The sequence below is a fragment of the Rhipicephalus sanguineus genome, chromosome 1 (assembly GCF_013339695.2).
Source record: "Rhipicephalus sanguineus isolate Rsan-2018 chromosome 1, BIME_Rsan_1.4, whole genome shotgun sequence".
NCBI classification, from domain to species: domain Eukaryota; kingdom Metazoa; phylum Arthropoda; class Arachnida; order Ixodida; family Ixodidae; genus Rhipicephalus; species Rhipicephalus sanguineus.
In genome coordinates, this window is record NC_051176.1 from 231,896,060 (window position 1) to 231,918,401 (window position 22,342).

At 43.9% G+C, this 22,342-nt stretch overlaps 2 protein-coding genes across 5 annotated transcripts in view; one reads left to right on the forward strand and one right to left on the reverse strand.

Annotated features, from left to right (window-relative positions):
• The window catches only part of LOC119374427 (queuosine salvage protein), a 63,767-nt gene that overhangs the window by 26,858 nt on the left and 14,567 nt on the right, over nucleotides 1–22,342 (forward strand). Inside the window, exons 1-5 of one of the 4 annotated variants that reach the window (XM_037644547.2) lie at nucleotides 8,205–8,440; nucleotides 8,997–9,097; nucleotides 13,824–14,051; nucleotides 15,790–15,939; nucleotides 21,160–21,283. In XM_037644547.2, the coding sequence (XP_037500475.1) occupies nucleotides 8,999–9,097; nucleotides 13,824–14,051; nucleotides 15,790–15,939; nucleotides 21,160–21,283 (601 nt within the window). In that variant the 5' untranslated portion in view covers nucleotides 8,205–8,440; nucleotides 8,997–8,998. Of the gene's footprint in view, nucleotides 1–8,204; nucleotides 8,441–8,666; nucleotides 8,915–8,996; nucleotides 9,098–13,823; nucleotides 14,052–15,789; nucleotides 15,940–21,159; nucleotides 21,284–22,342 lie in introns of those variants that run through there. The other 3 variants (XM_037644530.2, XM_037644525.2, XM_037644519.2) reach the window with 3 other exon arrangements.
• LOC125760334 (uncharacterized) lies at nucleotides 6,696–8,258 on the reverse strand. Its single transcript, XM_049420262.1, has one exon. It carries the CDS (start codon nucleotides 8,256–8,258, stop codon nucleotides 7,443–7,445), a length of 816 nt encoding a protein of 271 aa, XP_049276219.1. The 3' UTR covers nucleotides 6,696–7,442.

The window sequence follows — 22,342 nt, forward strand, 5'->3', positions numbered from 1 at the left end:
TCGAGTTTTCGTAGGCGACGAGTGGAGTTACAGCGATTTGGCGCAGAAATCCGAGCGCTTTTACTGGACACTCTCGGCGGGTTTTTGCTGTCGCCGTCGGTACCACCGTGATGTTCACTGTAAAGTCCAAATCGATAACATCGCCCTGCGCGTCGCATGTTCTATGTGCGAGTTAAAGCGTGCGAGGGATGCTGTCGATCGCTGATGAAGCAGAACGGAAACGCCCCGGCCGTCTTTTGTCGCACGAAAGGCTCAAGGTGATAGGAGCCGGATAGGGGGCTGTGTGCCCCCTATCCGGTCGCACGCCTATGTAGAAGGGACTGGCAGATGGCTCATAGCTTTGTACGTGTAAACCGGCACTGCCAAAACACATCAAGGTATTTGCCACTTTACCGTACGATATGTACGGATATACCGTACCGTCGTGGTCGGCGCTTGGCTTTTTAGTGTGCAAGACCACTTTGGTAATCTCATCACGTTACCGTACACAATAAGCAACTTGCGTGGCTAAAAAAAAAATGATTTTAAAAAGCTGCGCTTAATTGCCGACCACGACGGTATGGTGTCTCCGTACTTACCGTATCGTAAATCGGTAATGCTAAAACATTCCATAGACAACATGAAAGTCACTTCGCTCACTGCAGCCGCCGCGTTTTCTAAAGACGTGCGAGCGAGCCTATCTTGGTAATTTTTTGCTATCGCATTGAATGCTTTTAACCTTCTTTCGTCTCGACGAAGAAGGCTACAAAGAGAGGGACGACACGGGACAAAGAAGCTGCGTCAGCGTTTTTCTTGAGCTTCAAAATTCTCTCTCTCTCTCTTTCTTTTTTTTTTCTTTCGCCGGCACGGGACGGCGGAGCGCTCCGCGGGCTCCGCCACCCTGTGCTGACATAGCGAAACTGTGCAGCGCTTTTTGAAGCGCTATTGTGCGAAAATCCAGGCATCTGTAAGTACATTTGTATTGGGTTCATTACGAATCAAGTGATCGACTCGGGGAAGAAGTGTTTGAAGTAGCGCGGGTAGCCACCATCATAGCGCGGGTGTAGTACGCAACGCAGGAGAAAACGAAACAATAGGCAGACGGCCGTTGATCGAGACAGGAGTTACTAAGATAAGTATATTTCTTCGATGTTGCTGAAGAGAGACGTATATTTTTACTGAGAGAACTAGAGACAAATATTACGGCGGGTATTTTCCCAATTATGATACTGCCAATAACCACGTGTTCTTTCCTTCGTCTGCGTAGTTTGCCGAGAGCTAGTGATTTCTAGCGGTGTATATCTGGCTTACATGTTCACAGAAGCTACTGATGGGCATTGTTTTCAGGCTAGGTTCAAAAAGTTTTGCAGGGCGCCTTGATTTCTACCCCGACAAACAATGGCGTAGCCACGGGGTGGCACACCGGGAACGTGCCCCTCCCGAAATTTCTTTCTGCCGTGTGACGGAGAGCTCGAAATGACACTCAACCGCACCTTCCTGCCCTGCCTTCGCTTCAGATCCCCATCGAAACGAATTTCTGACTATATGCCACTGCTTTGATTGTTGGCGTTTAGCATCCCAAAACCACGATAATATTACGAGGGACGCTGTAGTGGAGGGCTCCGGAAATTTTGACCACCAGCTGGGGTTCTTTAACGTGCACCTAAATCTAAGTACACGGTATACGCCATTGCTGACAAGGTATCTAATTTTAAGTGCACAACGGACATTGTGAATGTTATGGCAGTGGTACTATTTCGTCTTTCAAAGTTCCACGTACCACTTCATATTTACTGTGTCCCCAAAAGTTTCATTACTATTGCTTGCCGTTTCGGCTTCATTCTCAGACTATATTGGTGGACCTTTTCATCATTTATGTACACGCTAGTATTGTCTCTTAGCCCCGCCACGGTGGTCTAGTGGTTAGGGCACTCGACTGCTGACCCGAAGGTGGCGGGAACGAATCCCGGCTGTGGCGGCTGCATTTTCGATGGAGGCGAGAATGTTTGTGGCCAGTTCACTTAGATTTAGGTGCGCATTAAAGAACCCCAGGTGGGTCGAAATTTCCGGAGAACTCCACTACGGCGTCCCTCATAATCATATCGTGGTTTTGTTAAACCCCAGATATTATTATTAGTAGTATTATCTCTTAACTATGGGTGTGACTTGTTGCTTTTATAAGACGTCAGTGTCTCTCGAATAATAATATTTCACTACCCCCACCCCCTACCGGACCTTAGCAGCCTCCTTTGGGGGCAGGTAGGATGAACGCGATCAGCCGACCGTAAGCGGTGGATGATAACACCAGCATAGTGCATGATAACAAAGCATAATGCATTGCTACAAAATGCCGGCCCTAATTACACTCGGTAGTAATTAAAATCCAGTGGCGCAGCCACGTGTAGCTCCCCGTCCAGATTCTCGTTATAGTTTCTGCCCTCCATACAAGACGGCTGGCATAAAACTGCATAAACTGCGCTGGCATAAAACTGCGCCTGCCATCCCCCTCCTCAAGGTCAGGGAAGGGTGTGCCCTTCTCCCACACGCTCGCAAAAAAAAAAAAGAAAAAAAAAATCTGAACCGGGCACTGCTAAGGCTGCACTTTCTGTTCTGCTGAACTGCAGTTTCAATTTTTTAACGCTTGATTTACTGCGTCTTCAAGTGGAGCCCACTGTTAATAAGCGATTTGGTTAGATATCAACTTTAACGCTATAAGGAAGCCAACCAGGACTGACGTATTCCTAAACAAATGTTTTTTTTTCACCCCACCACCTCCATTCGAAGAACAGTTCTGAAGCCTCTGGACATGCATCTTGAATTGACCAGCCAAAATAACTGAAGCATGAAGATAACGCTTGTTCTCTGCCATATGCTAACATTATTCGATTCCTCTTATATACTATGGCAGTCTTTAGGACATCATCCCAACTTCAGGGTTTTTTTTTTCTTTTATTGAACCTTCTTGGTCGTACTGTGTTTTTAAGACAACTTACAGTTCAGCTTTGTCTACGGCAAGATAAAATACTCATAATGTAGTTTGAGTGAAGTCATTTATATTTCAGCATTAATTTAGAAGTGGTGGAGCTTCCAAACCCAGAGTTGGTTGTGTCAGTCTCTGTAGAGCCTTTTTGTGCATCCGTGGCTCCACTTCTCGAGCATGAAGTGAGACTAAGGCACAGAATGTTCTCCACAGGGGCGTAGCCAAGGGGGGGGGGGTCAAACCCTCCCTCCGAAAATTTTCAGTTTTGCTTGCTTATATATACACGCACACATACAAACGAACTCACGAACATACACAAAGTATGGTTGAACCCCCCCCCCCCCGAAAAAAATTTCTGGCTACACCCCTGGTTCTCCGAATTTATCACTCCTGACAAGTGTAGACACATGTGGTGCAAAAAAAACGAAGTTTGCAAATGCATGTTCTTTTTTTCACTCAAAGGTACACACAACTTACTAAGTGCAAGGTTTGTCCACAAACTGTCCTTCTTACAGTGCCATTTTGTCAGTTAGGCACCGCTACAGCAAACTATTTGCACCTCTGTGCACTGGCCTCTGTGCATTTGCCAGCTAGCTGTAAAATACTGACCATTTAATGTGGTACACACTCAAATTTCTAGATTGCACAGCAGCTGCTGTTTTTTTATGATGCTAGTTGTTCTTAATTGGTGCAAATGGAAATAAAACAATAATCCCCATATTTAGAAATGCACCTTCAATTGAAGCCAGGACTTGGTTTGATCACGTCTGGCTCAAGATAACATGCAAGGAAATGCCATGAATGTCTTTGCCATGTTCATGTCGGGTGTCGACTTTTATGTCCTGCCCAAGATAAGTTGTGGCTACATGTTAGACCAGATGAATGAGTTATATGGAACTCTGCAGTGGACAGCTCTGGACAGCAGTGGCTAATTTTACATTTGGCCGCCACGGTTGCCAGTTTAACCAGCGACTGTTCGCAGCAGAACGTTGTAACCACACCATCACCAAAGCATCTGGCCAGCAGATAGTGATCGTGCCAGCAGTTTTTGTGCTGGTTGGTACGACAGGATAAATATAACAGCATATCACGAGAAGAATATATGACAGAGGTGGCAAGATTACTCCTAAAATGTAATTAAATTACATTACTAACTACTTTCTAATTAAAAATGTAATTAAATTACATTGCAAATTACAGCTGACTGAAAATAATGACATTACATTATTATTACTTTTAAAAAGATGAAATTACATTGAAATTACTTTAACAAAAGTTCATTATTCATGCACAAATCATGTAAACTTTATTTGCAGCACATATACATTGAAATCTCAGAGATCTTAGTTCAACTTCCCAGGCTTGAGTTTTGGCATTCAGATTAAATTGTCGTTATTTTTCTTTCCTTTTATGTTCATTTTTTATGCCGTAAGGGAAACGCAGATGCAACATTTTAGTCAAAAGTAATTGGGAAAGTAATTTTCTTGAAGTTCCTCGCTTGGAGTAACTCATAACGATACTAAATTACCAGCCCACAAAAGTAATTCATTACTCATTAGAGCAAAAGGTAATTTAACTACTGCAATGTCATTACTGCCAAGTCTGACATAAAAAAGAGGATAGGATGTGGAGTGGCAAATGGTAAAACTGTGCGAATAAATTACGAGCACAGAATCTCATCGAGACACATCCAAAGTGCATTCAAGAACAATGGTATTGCAGTTTCTGTCAACATACTTGTGCCTAGGTTAAACCAGGCTTTAATACCGAAGGCACTACCTCTGCATTTCAATGCACTCGATCTCAGATTTACACATATTACTACAAATTGTGCTTAAAATTAATGAAACTAGCACAGGCCGTAACAGGAACAGTGCCATACGTGCCACAAACGACAAGTAAAAGGAGTCTGCAACAATCACCCCTCCTAGCAACAAGCATGACTGAACACCACAGCGGATGATGAGAGCAGGCATGTCATCACCCCTAACTGTACTTTGGCGAGATTCAAAGAGATAGGGAAGTTATACAGCCAATGTTGCGCAACAGATCTTTAAAGTTAAACACTAATGAAGTTCGGGTTGCCCGTCATCAATTTAAACTTTCTTGGCAACACATTCGCACACCACCATAGGTAATTTAAAAGAGCAACTTGGATTACTTGCATTACCTGTAATGAAATGTCACAGGCAAGAGGTGCTTGCAGCACAGGCACCCTAGCTATTTGCATAAAGCATACACAGCAGCTGCTGAGTGAGCATTGTCAGCCAATCTTCTATGAGTGCAAACTAAACAGACCAGGAAAGTGTTGTGACCCTACTTAAAGGGGCTGAATTGATGTGATACAGTTATGATGGCATTTTACAGTCGCATCAAATGTCTGCCTTGATTTTATATTTTTCCCTCTTTCTGTGACTTACATAAGGCTCGTGTGACATTTCTAGACCAAATCTTGGAGAAAACTTGCCTGTGAAATGAAATAAAATTAAGGCATGCACAGTTAGCAGAAACTGATTGTTAATGCACTCTTGCAAAACAAGTGGTTTGATAAAAGCGCAAGGAGTCTGCTGCTGGTACAACAGGCTTCTTGTTTTTGGCATTGCAAAGAAAACAAGTTTCTTGCAAGGACACCCACATTAGTACTAACACAAAAAGCAAGGGAGATCATTTCTGGTGATTTGATCTACTAGATCTGGCAACTCTAAGCTCAAGTAAACCTAAAGAAAATGACATCTTCAGAACTCTGTCCAAGCTCATCGTTGTTCGCAAAAAAGAATAAACTTAGCAAAGCTGCACGGTCTACTTAATTTGCACATCACATTTCATGAGTGATTCTGCCTCCTGCATTTGTGTTGTTAAAACTAGGCAGCATAGTTATGTATAAATGACTATAACAGAGCTTGAACGCCTTTACACAACACACAATTCGTTATCGCATGACCAAGTTTCTCGACAATCCTACATAAACTGTCCAGTTTTTATGAAAGAACTCAACTAAGGAGACAGCGTGGGAAGGTGAAAAGCTGAGCGCTCCAAGCACCCTCCATCCCATAGTGAGCTGGATTATATATTCATGCATAATACAAGGAAATTTGTTATCGTCAATGCACGTTATTAGTCCAGGTCGCATACCACGCTTACCAATAACTCCTACTTGCAGCAGGTTTGCCACTTCACACACTACAAGTGTAGGCTGTTTAGAGATGGTGAACATTATGTCAAAAACACTTTCTGGCTGACCCTGGAGTAAATCTATATGCAACATCACAAATCCACAATTCATATATCTGAAAGAGGTGGATGCCAAGCATGGCAACTTTTTGATGTTTCTTCCAACAAACAATGTGACCATCGTTGACACTGCACATTATTAAAAGCTTAGAGCACTTATGCCTGTTTTATGTTCAGAGTCAGCTAAGTCATTAAAAAGCTCAATAACTTTATGAAAAAGCATTGAATGCAACTTGTAACACTGCTGTAAGCAAACTTATGCTTTCGACTAATAGCGCACCATCCATATGCATTATTTTCTTATGCTACTAATGTCTTTCCACAAAGCCATTTTTGGCTACACTTGTGGACACAAAAGATTACATAGTCCTTCGTAGCAGCCACTACTAGCTTCAGCGGTATGTGTAGCTATTACATACTTTTGATAATGCTGGCCATGCTGCCCAATTTCAAGTTTTTAATTGCTATAGTGATACGATCATAAAACATAATATAACATAAAGCATATGTGTAAAGACTTGCTTTATTTCTCCAATTGCACTGCAATTATTCCTTTGGTTGCTCAAGAAATCGCAATAAAAATACACCACAGATTTGTGAATATGCACTGCATCTCTTAGTATTGCCCCTCAATAAATATAGTGTATACATAGTAGGCATATATAATATTAGTCTTGCCAACCATTTGACCATAAATAACATTTCTCTTCAAGGCGCTGTTATACACAATGGACTTTACATCTCCCAAAAGTTGGAAAGAAGTGATTTCTGCCTCCATACAGTTCCAAGCATTTAACCGTAAGAAAAATATATATCCATAATAGACCACAGAACAGCAACAACCTCACCTCAAAGTCTTGTAATGGCTCGTGATTTATCATTCCCTCAAGTTAAGCGTGAAATGCAGTTACTGAAAAGTGACAACTGCATTCCAAGCAGAACTGTGAAGAATATGCACACTTAGAAAGCACCACAGAAGAATTTTTGTGGAAGTGCGACTGGTGCTCTACGAGGGACTGCAAGTATGAAGGATAGACGACTACTTGTAGCCTGTTGCACATAATACACTATCCTCTTTGCTCGCATCTTGCCTCGCAGTGCACAGTTTTATCAAGTCCAATTACAGTTCCGTTAAGTCATGGGCGAAGTAAGGACCTACAGCCACTAAATGTGCCTGGCCGCATTTCCGTACACTTCTTTTTGAGGGTAGCAGCTGAGAACCCTGTATGCAGTCAGTCACGTTGGTGGACGGTCAGCTGGCATCATCACGCTTCAGCGGGCCCTGGGGGCTGCCTGCAGCCAGGACCTGGAGGGAGCAGGAGATGAGGTGCATCTGGTAGAGTAGCTGCTGCTGAAAGGCCTCGGCGGCCTGTGTCTGACGTCGACTCTCTGCGAGAAGCTGTCCCAGGAGGCGCACCACCCGCTGCTGAAGGGTTCTACGGGCGCGAGGGCCGCCGTTACTAGACGCTGCGACAACGGGTCGTTCGGCGGGCTCCTCCGCGGGTGGACGTTGTTTTTCGACCCTTGGCTCGGGCGCTCGCACTACAGGCAGTGGCTGCCAATCTGCGCGGGGATTGCGAAGCGTGCTACCTTGCGACGACTGCAACTGCTCGCCCAGCTCCGTTTTGACCAGCACGGCGGGGCAGCACGCTTCGAGCGAGTGCTCGGGCGAACTATGCGGGCCGGCAACGGTGGCGACGGCCACAGAGCCGTTAGGAGGCGACGCCGGCGCCCCGAGCGCGGCGCGTTTCGCCAGGATGGTGCCGACGCGGTCGGTGAACTCGCCGTGGCGGTTCTCTCGGAAGTCGCGCTTGAGCCGCTTGAGCCGTTCGCGCACTTGCATGGGCGTCCTGCTGTAGCCGTGTGCGCCCAGGAAGCCCGAGATGGCCTGGTGCACCTTCTGGTACTTGGGCGTATTGTGCGGCGGGTAGTCGGCACGTTCGTCGTTGAGCCGCTCTTTCTCGTAGAGATCGAGCAGGAGCAGGGTCTCCTCGCGCGTCCACGAGCAGCCGCGGCCCAGACGGCCCTTGAAGCTGCCGTAGTCGTCGCCCGAGAAATTGAGCGCCATGGCTAGCCGGCAGCGAACGGGGTCATCGCGGCGGCAGCGGGGCAAGCCAGCGCGCCACGTAGGAACACCTGCGCGACAGCATCACGGCCACTGACCTGGCTGCTCGCTCCGGGCTCGGGTCGCAGCAGCCGCCGCCGCGGTATCGTGGGCCGCCCGGCGGACCGCGGGGCAACTGTTTACAGGTGACCGCCGGACATTCACCCCCTCACGGGTTATTGTACGTAGCCGTCACGTGACGCTTGCCCTTTGCCGCCGTGCACCGGTGGTTGCGCAAGGATTGTTGTGAATCCCCTCTCGCCGGTTGCGCGCCGCCATTTTTAAATCAGCCTGTCAACTTGGCTGCGGCTGGATCGCAGTAGTCACGTGGAGTCGCAGTCACGTGCCGCAAGGAACCAATGCCGCCACCAATGCAGTCGACGGTCTCGTCGTCAGCTGGCGGTTGGTGCGGCCGTTTCGGCTTGTATCGAAGTGTTCTGCTTTTTACTCTACGTGCCGTTACCAAGAAAAAACGAGAAACGCTTCTTTCAGTCGCTTAAGGTGAAGTCGAACGGCTCTTGTGTTTGTTATAAAAGTTGCAGCTTGGACAGGCAGGGCAGCGTGAGCCTTGGCGGCAGAGTGCCAACGTGCTTTTTGAGGCGTGCTTGGGCGTTAAGCGAGTGGCACTTGAAGTTTCTTCTTGTCACTTCATTTTGTTGTTACCATGCATGAGCTATATTTCGACCTTGTATTATTTCCCAGGGATGGGCGTGCTAAGTCCGAGGGACTCGGCAGATTACATCGTCAAAAACGCCAGGGACGTTACCATTGATCAAGGCGGCATTTGCAAGGTTGCAGATGTTGTGAGTGCATTAACTTTATCATATATCATTTTATCATTAACACGTGCGTTGGACACTTACCACGCTGCGTAACATGTGGTATTACGTGGGTCGTGGGCCACGTGAGTCTGCTTGTGTGGCTGATATCGTATGAAGGTTCAATCTCACTTTTTTTTTTTTTTTCATTACCGAGGGCATAGCGGATGTCCGTGCTTTTCTTTAGGTAGACACATCGTGGAGCAAACTGATACATTAATTTTTACTCCCTGTTTAAACGTCTTGGAAACGTTACAGCGCACACAGACGGGCACAAAGGAAGAAAACACATGACGCAGGGCTTAACTACAACTGATACTTTAGTTCTGAAAGAGCAAACATATATACGCTTATCAAGCCAATGACAACGTTCTCAAGCCAATCACCAACAAAAATAATGCGACACTCATCATTTTGCACTCTGCCTATTGCCTGTTAGTGTTTAAAAAAATCAGTCTCTCTTTTTTTAGAGAGCGTCACGAAAGGAGCCGAGCGCGATTTGCTTTGTCACGATCGATTTTGTATGCTTCTATCACTTTTCGGCTCAGCTTATCCTTCTCTGTCTTGATCACCGAACACTGCCCGAAAAGCGGTTCATAGGCACAACTTCTACAATGTGACGATAAGTGGCCTGAAACGACAGTCTTTCCAACAAGATTCTTGTGCTCCCTGAGCCTGTTGTTCAGATGCCTACACGACTGTCCATTATACCTTTTCCTGCAGGTCAAGTGGAGAGAGCAAATTACGCCTTCCTCACAATTAATGAACTGCTCCCTGCAGGGCCGTTCAGAAATTTTTTTCGGGGGGTATTTGTGTGTAGAACGGCTAACTTTGGCAAATGGTGGTCGCTGTGAAGGCGTGCAAGTATTTTGGTGTCACCCGAAAAGTTAAAGCGTGAAAAAATTTCGGGGGGTGTCAGAACCCCCTCAACCCCCCCTTAGTTACGGCCCTGGCTCCCTATGTTTCTTTGAGCATCCTACATTCTTGCTGGCATCATAATTAACAAGCAAACAAAGTTTTGACAGCTGGCTAGGCACGCAAAAGATAACATCTACACTAGCGCACACGCCTGTTTACTTCAGATTGTGCCCGACTGTGTATATAAGGCACTACAACAAACTTTTCCTTCTTTTTCCTTATCAGCTGACTTTGCTGGTCACCCCACTACATTTCTTTTTGCAAGACATGAGTAGCTGACGCAGGTAACCAGCTGAAACCGGGCAGGAAGGCTGAGCAATAAAACGGATCTTTGTGAAATGGAAACATGACTTAAGTAGGGAATTTCTTAAACAAGATGTGATGATCCCCGTTTTACAAGCACGGTGATTACAGGAGTACGGGAGCAACCGTTTGCTGGCCCTTGGTTCATACAACCAGCAAACATGTCCTTCAGTGAAATGAAGCGTAAGGTCAAGAAACTCGAGGGAGTTATCCAACGAAAGTTCATGCATTAACTGTAGTGGCTTAAGAGAGTCACTAAAAATGGCCAGAACACATGAAATAGGTGCTCGAAAGTTATCGGCATCAGCTTTAAAAATAATGAGAAAGTCATCCACATACCTAAAAACACAATTCACGTTCAGCCCATCTAAACGTTCACTAGAAATACGATCGGAGAAGCCTAGATAACTATCACTTAAGAGGAGCACGATGCATGACCCGATGGAAATCCCGTTCTTCTCAATGGAGGTGCTACCTTGCCATGTTATGAATGTTGATGTCAGATAAAAGTCCAAAAGCTCTAAAAAAAGTGCCATCATTGATACCAGCAGCATTCTGGAAGCCCACTACACTGTGGTTGTCATTCTCATTTTGAACGCAATTCATTAGCTGTCTTTACGGGATCGAGTTTAAAAGGTCGTTAATATCTACTGAAAAAGCCAAATTCCCTTCGTTGTCAGCTCTTAAAAATTGAATTACCTGGTCAGAATTCTAAATAAAAAAGGTTGTCAACTGTTAGAATCCTGAACTTTTGCTGCAAGCACCATAGGAAGTGACATTTGCCACGCTTCATTTTCAGAAACGATGGCACGAAATGGGAACCCTATTTTGTGGGTTTTGCTGATAAGAACACTTCCAGGCTTAAGTTCTCTTTGCCTGTTATAGCATGCACGAGAGTATGAAGTCTCATGCTTTTTGAACACGAATAGGCAATAGGCAGAGTGCAAAATGATGAGTGCCACATTCTTTATTTTTGTTGGTGCTTGGCTTGAGGACATTGTCATTGGCTTGTTAAGCATATATATGTTTGCTCCTTCAAAAATAAAGTATAAGTTGTAGTTGAGCGCTGTGTTATGCGTTTTCTTCCTTTGTCTCCGTTTGTGTGCTGTAAGATTTCTAAGATGCAATACCAACTAGACCATCAAGCCATCCTCGTGTTTACAAGCACTATCGCTGTGACTGTATGTTTAATGTTGGTGCCCGTGCACTCCGTACTGTCGTAAGGGACATAGTGGTAGTTTGATAAGAACGTATGTGTAAATCATTTCATGTACATATGAGAGAGCCGTCATGGTAGTACAGTGGTTACGGTGCTCAGCTGCTGATCTGAGAGTCATGGCTTTGATCCCAGCTGCGGTGGTCGCATATTTTGTGTACTTAGGTTTAGGTGCATGTTAAAGAACTCCAGGTAGCCGAAATTTCTCAAGCCCTCCACTACGGCGACCCTGATTGCCTGAGTTGCTTTGAAACGCAAACCAAATAAAAAAAGGACACATATGAGAGGTTACATACGTTAGGCGCATTTTGTACAGCATTGTACCATTCGTTCCTTTCCTAATCACTATATGCCCACATTATCTTTTAGCTGGATTACTTACGTGTAAACACATTGAATCATATTTTAATGTCGTGTTCAAGATCTGTACGTAATGCTGAATGAAATCGACAGGTGTGCGAACAAAAGTTTGGGCTCCAGCAAAACTGCAAAATTGCTTATAATGCAGCCATGCAACGTGGAATTGTTTCTATGCGTTATAAAGAGGTTTATTAGCGGGCACTCGGCGACGATACTCAACAGCGACAGTCAAGGCGGGGCCGATGCAGCATGAGGTGCGTTCTCTCCGAAAAGAGCTGAAGAGGGTGACCCACTAGAAGGTGCTCGAGAGGATGACCCATTACTGAGTTCGAACGCTTCGCTACAGCGTTAACAGTTGGTCAAACAGGAGCACGGAGTCTGTACTGCTTGAATTCAGCCTGCTTGCTAGGCTGCAAAGAATTTTTTTTTTTTCGGAATATTGGTGAGATGCTTAAGCTTTTTCTCTGGACTGTACTGTACTTCTATGACTGAGGGATCAAATAATGGCTGAGAAGTGTGTGTCTTACTGGTATAAGTAGTAGTGCCATGCATTATTAATGCATACACACCAAGTCGATTACTTGCCTATTTGAGTGCTATACTTATTATGATGTGTTTCATTTGTGCATGCTTCTTACTGCGAAGAAAACTGGAGGAATATAATTACTGAAAAAGTGCATGTATTTTAACTGATTTGTATATTCAAGTTAAGAGAAATTAAGCTAAAAGCAACATTTAAAAGGCAGTTTATTAACTTGCTTTGTGAACATATTGTTATGGGTGCTATGGTTTTATTTACAATGAGATTAATAATATCTGGGGTTTTATGCCCCAAAACCTCGATATGATTATGAGGGACGCTGTTGTGGAGGGCTCCGGAAATTTTGATCATGTGGTGTTCTCTAACGTGTACTCACATTGCACAGTACACGGGCCTCTAGCATTTCGCCTCCATTGAAATGCGACTGCTGCGGCCGGGATCGAACCCGCGACCTTCGGGTCAGCAGCCGAGCACTGTAACCGCTACACCATTGCGGTGGGTTTTACAATGAGGTTAAGGAAGCAGTAAACAAATGACAAGGGACGGTCAGATGCTTTGATCACACAGTCTCTTGCACCCGTTCTTCTTCGTTCTTCTTTTGCGCTCTTCCAGCACCGTGTTACAATATGATGGGAAAGTATAGTGGACATTCAGCAGAGAACTTCTGGCCTATTTAGTGTATGTTTAGCTTGGCAATTTGGCATAAAATTAAATACACACTATAGGTGATAAACAGTGGTGCTTGTCTGGTTAGTATAGGCTGTTGTGTCAATGTATTGGGGATTGAAGTTCTGCTTGGTGTGCTGGCCCGACAAACTATAGCCGGACACAACTTAGGAAGTCCAGAGAGGCCTCACTCAGGCGACCGAAGCACGGCAGCCGATCGCCTCTGCGACTAAAGAAATAGTCCCACTCATGCACTCGGCAATGCTCTCTAAAGGTGGACCGTCCGGCTCATGACGTCAGTCTGGAGTGTGTACCCATTGTCACATGCTTGTGTGAATCCGCCTTTGAGAAGGAAATGCCAGATTTCTAAAGTTGTATCCGACTGTAGACCAGCAAGGCTACTAAATTCTCGTTTTTGCTGATTAACACTTGTGTTATTTAGCAATGAGGCCTGATGTATGAAAGAGTGCAAGGTTTATTGCCATCCCTTTGCATCTTTTGGCATTTTATTGACTGCTTGCAAAATTTAAAGTGAGCAATAGTAGCAGAGTTCCTGATCATAAGTGCGGTGTAAAATCCTGTAATTATGAAAACAGTGCCCACTGTTTTCATTTCTTTTTTGTGTGTGTTGGCACATAGATATACAATCTTTGTTACAACTAGCACTTCAGAATGAGGTAGCTGTTACTAAGATGTCGTCAGTGCAGGTGCTGGACTGCTACAACAGAGGCCTTGTTGGGACACATGCATGGAGGGACCATCCATTGCATCCAAAGGTTGCAGATGACTCTGCGGCCCAGTGGATTTTTCTTGTTGATGCCTTAAACTTCAACTTCTGGTCAAAAGACGGTGCACAAAAGTATGCGGTACGGTGGAATGGCACACTGCACACTGGCTACTTTTCACTATGTGCTGCTGTCGTTCGTGCTTTGGAGGTGAGGCAACTCTTGTTTATACCATACACCTTCACTGCCGCTATCATGGATAAACTGATACACTACTTGAAATCGAAATGAGTACAATAAATTGTCAGACTTGAGATAAGGCAGAACCAGCCGACTCTATTTTGGGGCTAAACTCACTCGCTTATGGAATTTATATTCACCTTTAGAAGCAGCTACACTTCGAGATTGTGGGAGCTTTCTTTCGTAAGGATGTGCACTAGAAAAAAAGAAATATCTAATAGCATGTAAGTACTTTCACTTGTGTTGGGGTCATTTACAGTTAAAGGGGCCCTGCAACACTTTTCCAAGTAGCCATCGAATGGCTTCGTTAATAAAGTTTATTGCCTCACGCAGCGACCGCCGCAAAAATGTCCAGAATCCGTCGAGTATGAGCAGAGTTACGGAGATTTGTCGCACACTGTAATTGCTTTCTCTCTTCTCTCGTCCCAATGACCATGCTGGAAGCTAAGCAGGGAGGGATGGCCCAGGGTGGGGGAAAGAAGTTACGTCATGCTCGCGTCATGACCTTGAGCACTTTTTCTTTTCTTTTTCTTCGAATGCACTGCTTGCTTTCAGTGTGATTGCGCGCGCGGGCACGTGGTGGCCTCTTGCAGTGGCCGCAACTCACAATACTCAAATCATCCAATCGCCTTGAATTTGGGTATATGGCGCGGTCATTTGGGTATGTGGCATCATGTGTAGAGAGAAGAGAGAACAATTTCTAGCTGACTGAAAATTAATTGTAAATTCCAGGCCGCGTGCTGCGCTATGTTTGGCTCGCATGTTCTCAGAAGCCTCGACTTCCGATCGGCAGCGTCTTCTGACCATGCTGAAAAAGTGTTGCAGGGCCCCTTTAAGGCACTAAAGTGTGAGGTGAGGTGGCCGTTAATTGAATATGCATTACAGCCACACACTGTCAGTATGACTGTAGACATATTGCAGGAACCATGTTGTGGCCTTCTATGTAATTGGGAAGTGTTAGGAAACGGTGGGCTCAAAAGTTAATGGACACATTCCACCGTCTGTCCTAAGGAACACAAGCTGCGTGTGAATTGTGCACATGTGCTCCCACCAATGCTTTTTTTTTTTGCAGCCCTCGAGTAGTCTGGTGTCCACCATTTTCTAAACTGCAGAATTGAAGTTTGCAGGGCGTACTTATGCTTCATTTGTGTGAGCAGTGATGGTAATAGCAGGGCAGTGATAAGTTTCTCTCGTGCACATACTATGATGTGATTAATCTTATTGCATAGCAGCTGTGTATAGGTGGTACTGGCCACTGTATACTGGTGTACTCATATTGAAACAGCGCAAAAAACGTAGGACACAGAAAGACTTGACAATACGAGCGCTGACTGACAACTGATTGCTTTATTCAAGCGAAACAGAAAAAGAGAGGGAAGAAGAAAGAACAAAACATGCACAAAACATGCACGCAACCTATGCACATGACAAAAGACTACACTTGTAACATCATTCTCTTTTTCTGTTTCGCTTGAATAAAGCAATAAGTTGTTAGTCAGCGCTCGTGTTGTCAGGTCTTTCTGTGTCCTATGTCTTTTGCGCTGTTTTAATATGAATGCAAGCCAGCTAGCTCAACTCTCCCTTTTACTGGTGTACTATTTAAAAGAAGCAGCCAGTGATTATAGGTTAGCTTTTTCTTTGTGTATATGTACACAAACACTACAGTATTTACACATAGTGCTTGTTTTTGCCCAATTACCTCTTCCAGGAGGGTGTACCCCTTCTCAATGCCGAGTTCTGCAGCAACATTTCTTCGCAGCAAGTTGAGAAGATATTTCGATCCGATACAAATGTGGACATACCCCTGCTCAAGGAAAGGCACCAAGTTCTGCAAGAATGGGGCCATGTCTTGTCCAGTGTAGGTCCAATGCAAATGCCTCGCAGCTTAAGCTTACCTTGATTATTTTATCTAGGGCTGATGACGTTGTTGTCTGAACTGTTTCACAATATCCTTATCAATTCTATAGCCTGTAGATGAATGAGCTACCATCTCAGAAAATAGTGCTTGTGTCTCTCTGAAGTTGCATAACAGGGGTCTCAAACTCGGCCCATGGACCTTTCACTAGCCGCCCGCGGCTTCACACAGAATAGTTTTGTGGTTTTGTGACTTTGCTAAATAGTACTTGCATTGTTTTCTCATCCATTGCAATTAATAGCGCTTTGTTCAGGTAAGCTGCAGAGATGGGACTGGTCTCAAGCATTTTTTTTTTCATAAGTCACCCCATGCGGTCACTATGATTTGAAACATCACTGGGAAAAGAAAACTCTAAATTTCAAAATCGGCGTCCAGATTTTATTCATCGTGGAAATCACTATCGATGTGTTTTTTGAAACCTGACATCAAATCCCCTTCAGAAATGACCCATATAGAAAAGGCATTCTTTCAAATGGCAAAGTTAGGTGACAGTTTGTCCAAACTCTCTCCCCCACCCCCGGTCCCGTCATCCTCACTGTCCCGGCCCTTGTGGGACTAAATATCCTGACTGCGGCCCGCTAGCTGAGGTGAGTTTGAAACCCCTCTTGGGTATAAAGATGACTGTAGTATAATCATTGTGCTACATTAAAGGGGCCCTGAAACACTTTTTCAACATGTTAAGAAATTGCTGTTGATCTATAGACAGGGCTTCTGCAAACATGTAAGCCAAATATTATTGCACTACATGCAGCAGGGAACTTATAATGTTGTGTCAACAACAACAACCAAAAATCACTTGCTCTCTTCTTTGCAATGTCGTCACCAACTATTCAGCAAGCAGGCCCAGCAGTTATTGACTGATTTCTTAATCGCAGGAACATTCTTTGTAATATTATTATTGCTAACATTTAGTTAAATACAAATGAACAGTGTAAATGCCTACATTGTCAGAAAAACTTAAGATATTTTATATTTGCTCCTCTGGCCTCTATCGATGGTTATCTGCTTAGTGCTTCATTTTCTCCTGGACTTACCTGAGGCGGCATCCTGTGAATTGGACTACATGCATGCTCTTTCATATACTACGTGTCTGAGTTGGTTGCGTGTCTCATACTGAACCTCCTACGACAGCATTGCCAATGCATGTTGTTGTCTCCAAAAGCGCACCGTCCAGTGCTCGCTAGCTCTCTTCCATGTGGCTCATGAGCTAGACGTCTTGGCAGACATTGCTTCGTGTTTAGGTAATTGAACGTGCTCCAAAATTTGCAAGCTGGATTTGGCTACAATTCGTCGGTTAAGCTGACACAGGACAAAGTCGGTCTGTACCATGTAATAAGATAGCCTGGCCAGACCAGAGTGCATGAGCTTGCACTGTAGAACAGCAGTTGCGTTTTGTTTGTGTTACAAAGTGTAGGTACCGGGACTGCGACATGGTACACAACATGCCATCGCTGTGCACTCCTGTATCGGCAGTGGTGGCCTACATATTTGAAAGAAAAAAAAATGCCCAAGGCTTTGACATGTGACGATCTAACTTTAAGGTGATACCTTGTCCCCCCTCCCTGCCCCCCACCTCCTGCGTTGCTTCCAGCATGCTTGTTGGAATGAAAAGAGTGAGAAAGCGAATGGAGCACCTGATAACTGCCTCTAACTTTGCTTGTACTTATAGGACCCGACAGAATTTTGCAGCACGAGACTTCTAAGGACTTGTTGTGCAGTATTGAGGTCGAATAAAAAGGTGAGGATGCCAACCACAAAAGGATAAACAACACATTGACGTTTCAGCACCCAGAACGGGAGCTTTGTTCACAATAAAAGCGTAGGAAGGAGAGCTAAGCATTTAAATTGCCTAAAGCATGTGACCTAAACATCATGTGTATGCGGGGACCAGATTACTGTCCGTGTGGTTGAGCGTGCTTTTTCTTGTTTGTATCATAAGAGATTCTAGATACAATCTGGAGGTCAGGCCCTTCTCTGTAGCGTCAACACGTACTTTGCCCCATTCTATCTCTTGATTTGAGGTTTGCGCATGTTTGGCAGGGGTGGTGGATGATACTTTCACATTCTTCACATCGTTACAGTGCTGTTAATGTACATGCAATCACAGTTTGCACACGGAACTTTCTAAACCACACCAGGAAACTCTTTTTCGTAATCTGTCTTTCAAGTAGAGAAGAGCATGTTTTCAGCTTGCGCGTGGGTACATGAGCCACGTGTACGTCGTACTTGCGCAGAACACGTGCCAAAGTCTCGCTCACGCCAGGCATGTGTGGTATACTGCATCGTTTCGGACATTGTGGTGGGGCTGCAGAACAAACACTTCTTTGTTGATGATACAAACAAGTAAATGCACGCTCAACTGCACAGACAGTAATCTGCCCCCCTCCCCCCGCATACGTAAGATGTTTAGGTCACATGCTTTAGCCTATTTAAACGCTTAGCTCTCCTTCCTTCGCTTTTATTGTGAACAAGGCACCTGTTCTGGGTGCCGAAACGTCAATATGTTGTTTATCCTTTTGTGGTCGGCGTCCTCGCCTTTTTACTGGATGATTCTTCCTGACCAGACGGGTGTCCATCGAAGCCTTGGTTTCAGTAGTGAGGACATTCTGTTTTTAATTAGAAAGGTCTTTCAGCACTCCCGCAGTATCAACTGCAGAGCAAAACAGGCGACACCGCTGCATGTTTCATTTGGCATACTTACATTCCAGTGCAAGTGCATTTCCTCTACCTGAGATTGTAGTACAAGTACCTTTGCTCTATCTAAGATTGGTTGCAAACTGTGTTCATAAAGCAATACTTAAGAATAATGGTAAAAAGTATTTGGGCCACTTGTGGCTAAATTGAGTGCCATTATAATACTGATAAATAAGAACGTGTGAATATTGAAAATTTACAGTATGAATCGAATGGCCATTGCTTATCTGTCAGTACTTCATTCGACAATTCACTACTCAATGTGGTCAATGCCCCTTAGTGTTCTATCCATTAGAATACTAAGGGGTAACAGTAGTTCAGAAGTTTGCAGGCGAAAAAAGGTATGCAGCTAGGTGGTGACTTTTCTTTATGATTCTTCTGAAGGAGGGGTGTCATCATTGTGCAGACAAACAATATCTTGAGAGAACGTTTAGAGGAAATAAATTATGCATTAAAGTTTCCTCTTGTTCAGTAAGCCTTAGGTTGCCTCTAAATTTGCTTTCTCAATTTAAGCGAAGCAATTTATTATTTGCACAATTTCACCATGTACACATTTGTTTCAAATAATGGGCATTGCTGTAGTAATGCACTTATATTAACAAGGAGCTGAGCTAGTTGGTAGGTATTCATGTTAAAAAGGCTGGCATTTGTGGTGTCTTGACTTCTCTCTCTCATGTCTGTGCTTGCACGCCCAGTCTTTTTAAAATGCACTTGCGTTTTTAAATAAGTACCACACCACTACGTGCACCTGCTGACATGCTGTTTCTTTGTTGCTGCCATTGTCATAGTGCACCAGGTACAATTACCTTTCCTTAATTTCTAATTTACAAGCCTGTCATCATAGATATCATCATAGATACATCAGATAATGTAAATAAGCCTTTTGTGACCAGAAAAACTTGTCAAATTCTTTATATTTCCCTTTGTTTCAAAGATTGCTTTATGGTATTCAGTTTGATGTTATTTTTCGTAAACATTTGTATTCTATTTAATCAGGCCCCTACAGAAAGAAAGAGGACCTGCCATTTTTTATAAGTGGTTATGCATTAAATGGGTTTCCCATGGTGGTTATGCATTAAATGGGTTTCCTGTATTCACATGCTTTCTGTGATTCTCTTTCTAACAAACTTACATTACTTTTGTAGTATGGCATTTCAAAATGTAGAAGTTGAATAGAGTTGTGTATCTGTGCATTGCCTTCACTGAGGAATGGCATTCTTTGATAGGTTAATTGTGTGATTTGACAGTTTTGATATTGCATGTCTTATATATATCAAAGGATGTGCCGGTTCATTCAGATCAGGGGTCAGCAACCTGTGGCCCGCGAGGTGCATTATTATGTGGCTCCCGGCACGATGTCTGAACCCCCACCTACCCTTGTCATTTCCTATCTGAAGGCTAACATCGCAGTTTTGGCCTCAAATGGATATAGACAGGAACAAAGAAAGATCACTTCCAGTTGGCATTGTCCCCCATCTTCACGCTTAGTCAGAATTTAGCCAAAACTTAGCCAAAAAGTTAGCCAGTTCTGTACATTATTGTCAATTCGCTGAATTTTTTCTCTTTGCCTGCAAAGGGAGGGTAGGGGACCCCCCCCCCCTCTCTTTCAAATTGGCATCCGGCCCTCGCCGTGTCAGCTTCATGCAACTCGGCCCTCCACCCCAAAAAGTGGCTAACCCCTGATTTAGATCATATAACTTCTAAATGCTTGCAAAACTTTCGCGGACCAAGGAAATGCAGGAAGGTTTCAGGAGTTATATTGTGACAGGGAGGTACCAGTCAAGTTAAAATTAGTAGTTCACAATATAATTTTTTTTTAACTACAGATGATGCAGTTGAGGTGCATGTGGCAAAAAATTAAGATGCTGAGGTGGATGTGTGGAATGATAAGAAAAGGCAGGATGGAAGGAGCATGTCCAAAGAACTGTCAAGGTCGTGGACTATGGCAGGTGTTCAAGTGGGGAGACAGATGGTTTAGCCATGCTAATAAGCACTATCGAAAATTTCTACATTGATGGGAACACATTTACAGTTTAATCCAGTGGCAGGGGAGCATAGTGAGCTTAAGAAGAGGGGAGATAATGTCAATGACTATTTAACACCAGAAACTAAGGCAGAGAGAAGTATGCGAGTGATAAGCCAGTGGGAGAAACACACCAGAAGTATTCATGGAAGGAGGTAGTGCTGATAAAAGAGGAAAAAGTTTGTTACTGAATGCTTCCTGCAAGCAAAATGAAATAGTGAACTAATTTTCTGCCTCTTTGGAAACTTCATCTGACTGATAATACTGAAAGCTAAGTTTTCGTTAGGGGATAACAATGGAATGCTATTGAAGAAACAGTATGCTTAGATAATGACGAATTACAGTAGCTTCACAATAATCTTTTCCACTTGCCTTTAATGACCTCAACTCTTTTCAGAAACCTAATGTCTTTATTTTTTCTTTTCTCTTTCCAACCTTGGATACAGATGTATGATGGATCATTTGCCAACTGCATTCGAGAATGTAAAAACAGCTGCCAAGCACTACTGAAGAATGTTGTGGAAAACTTCACTTCATTTCAAGATGAAGGAACATTTGATGGTGTTAAAGGTGTGTGAGATTTGACATTGCAGATAGCATTACCTGTCCTGAATTTGGTGTGAATTTCTGTAGGGCAGTGTAGCTGTAAACTCAGCACTTTTTACTTACTTTTACTCTTGCTTCAGTATTCTGTCTTTGTTGTTGTTTCTTGTTATCTAAGAATCAATATAGTTTGTTCAAGGAATATCACTTCATGTAGATTTAGTTGGAGGTTAATGCAACTTTTTAAAGGCATACTTCGATAAAACAATCGGTTGCATAGTCCTTCTTAGTTTATTATGATGTAATCTAGAAGACCTACCTATGGTAAATAACACTTTACGGCTTCTATGCATATACCCATTTGCAGTGTCTGTGTCGTATTGGTGGCTCAGGAAGTAAACTGAGGTGACAGTCCGGAAGAGCATAGCAAGCGAGTAGGAGAGCACGGAAGCGTGTTGTATAACATGTTTTGACAAATGTGCGATACCATACAGCTTTCATTACGTAACGTTATGAGCCCCCATTGAAACAAAACTACCTTTAGGTGACACGCTCCACAGTTGCCACATCAGTGTTCCCATAAATTAATGTGGGGACGACTACACTGCACGTCAGCTGCTGTCACATAGATCCCTCCAAATTAAACACCAGCTACATTACTTGATGTACGTAGCATTATTGCTTGTGCAGCTGGTGTTTGGAACAGTGTAAGGGGTGGATTTCAAGGAGGCAGGAGATTGATATTCCTTGCCCATGCCACACCCAACACTTTGTCACTTGCAAAAGGAAAGGAAGCGGCTGAAAGCTGCAATGTGCATCAAGGAATTCTTTTCTGTCACTGAGCTATTTGGGGAGCTTTTTGAAATACTAAGATTTCTTCAAAAACTTGAATAAGTTACGGTTCATTTGTTTATTTGTGGACGTTACACTGGTGGTGGAAAAATTTCACCAGTGCGCTTAGCAACCATTCCACATTATGTGAACAGTCAGTTTATTTCGAACACTTCATTTTTGCGTAGTTCCACTCCAGGAATACTTTTTCAGTGAACTTACAATGCGACTAATAACCATAGAAGAAGCTGCATG

Excerpts from the sequence above, each read along its gene's own strand:
- LOC125760334 (XM_049420262.1), bottom strand. The coding sequence starts at position 8,258 with ATGGCGCTCAATTTCTCGGGCGACGACTACGGCAGCTTCAAGGGCCGT.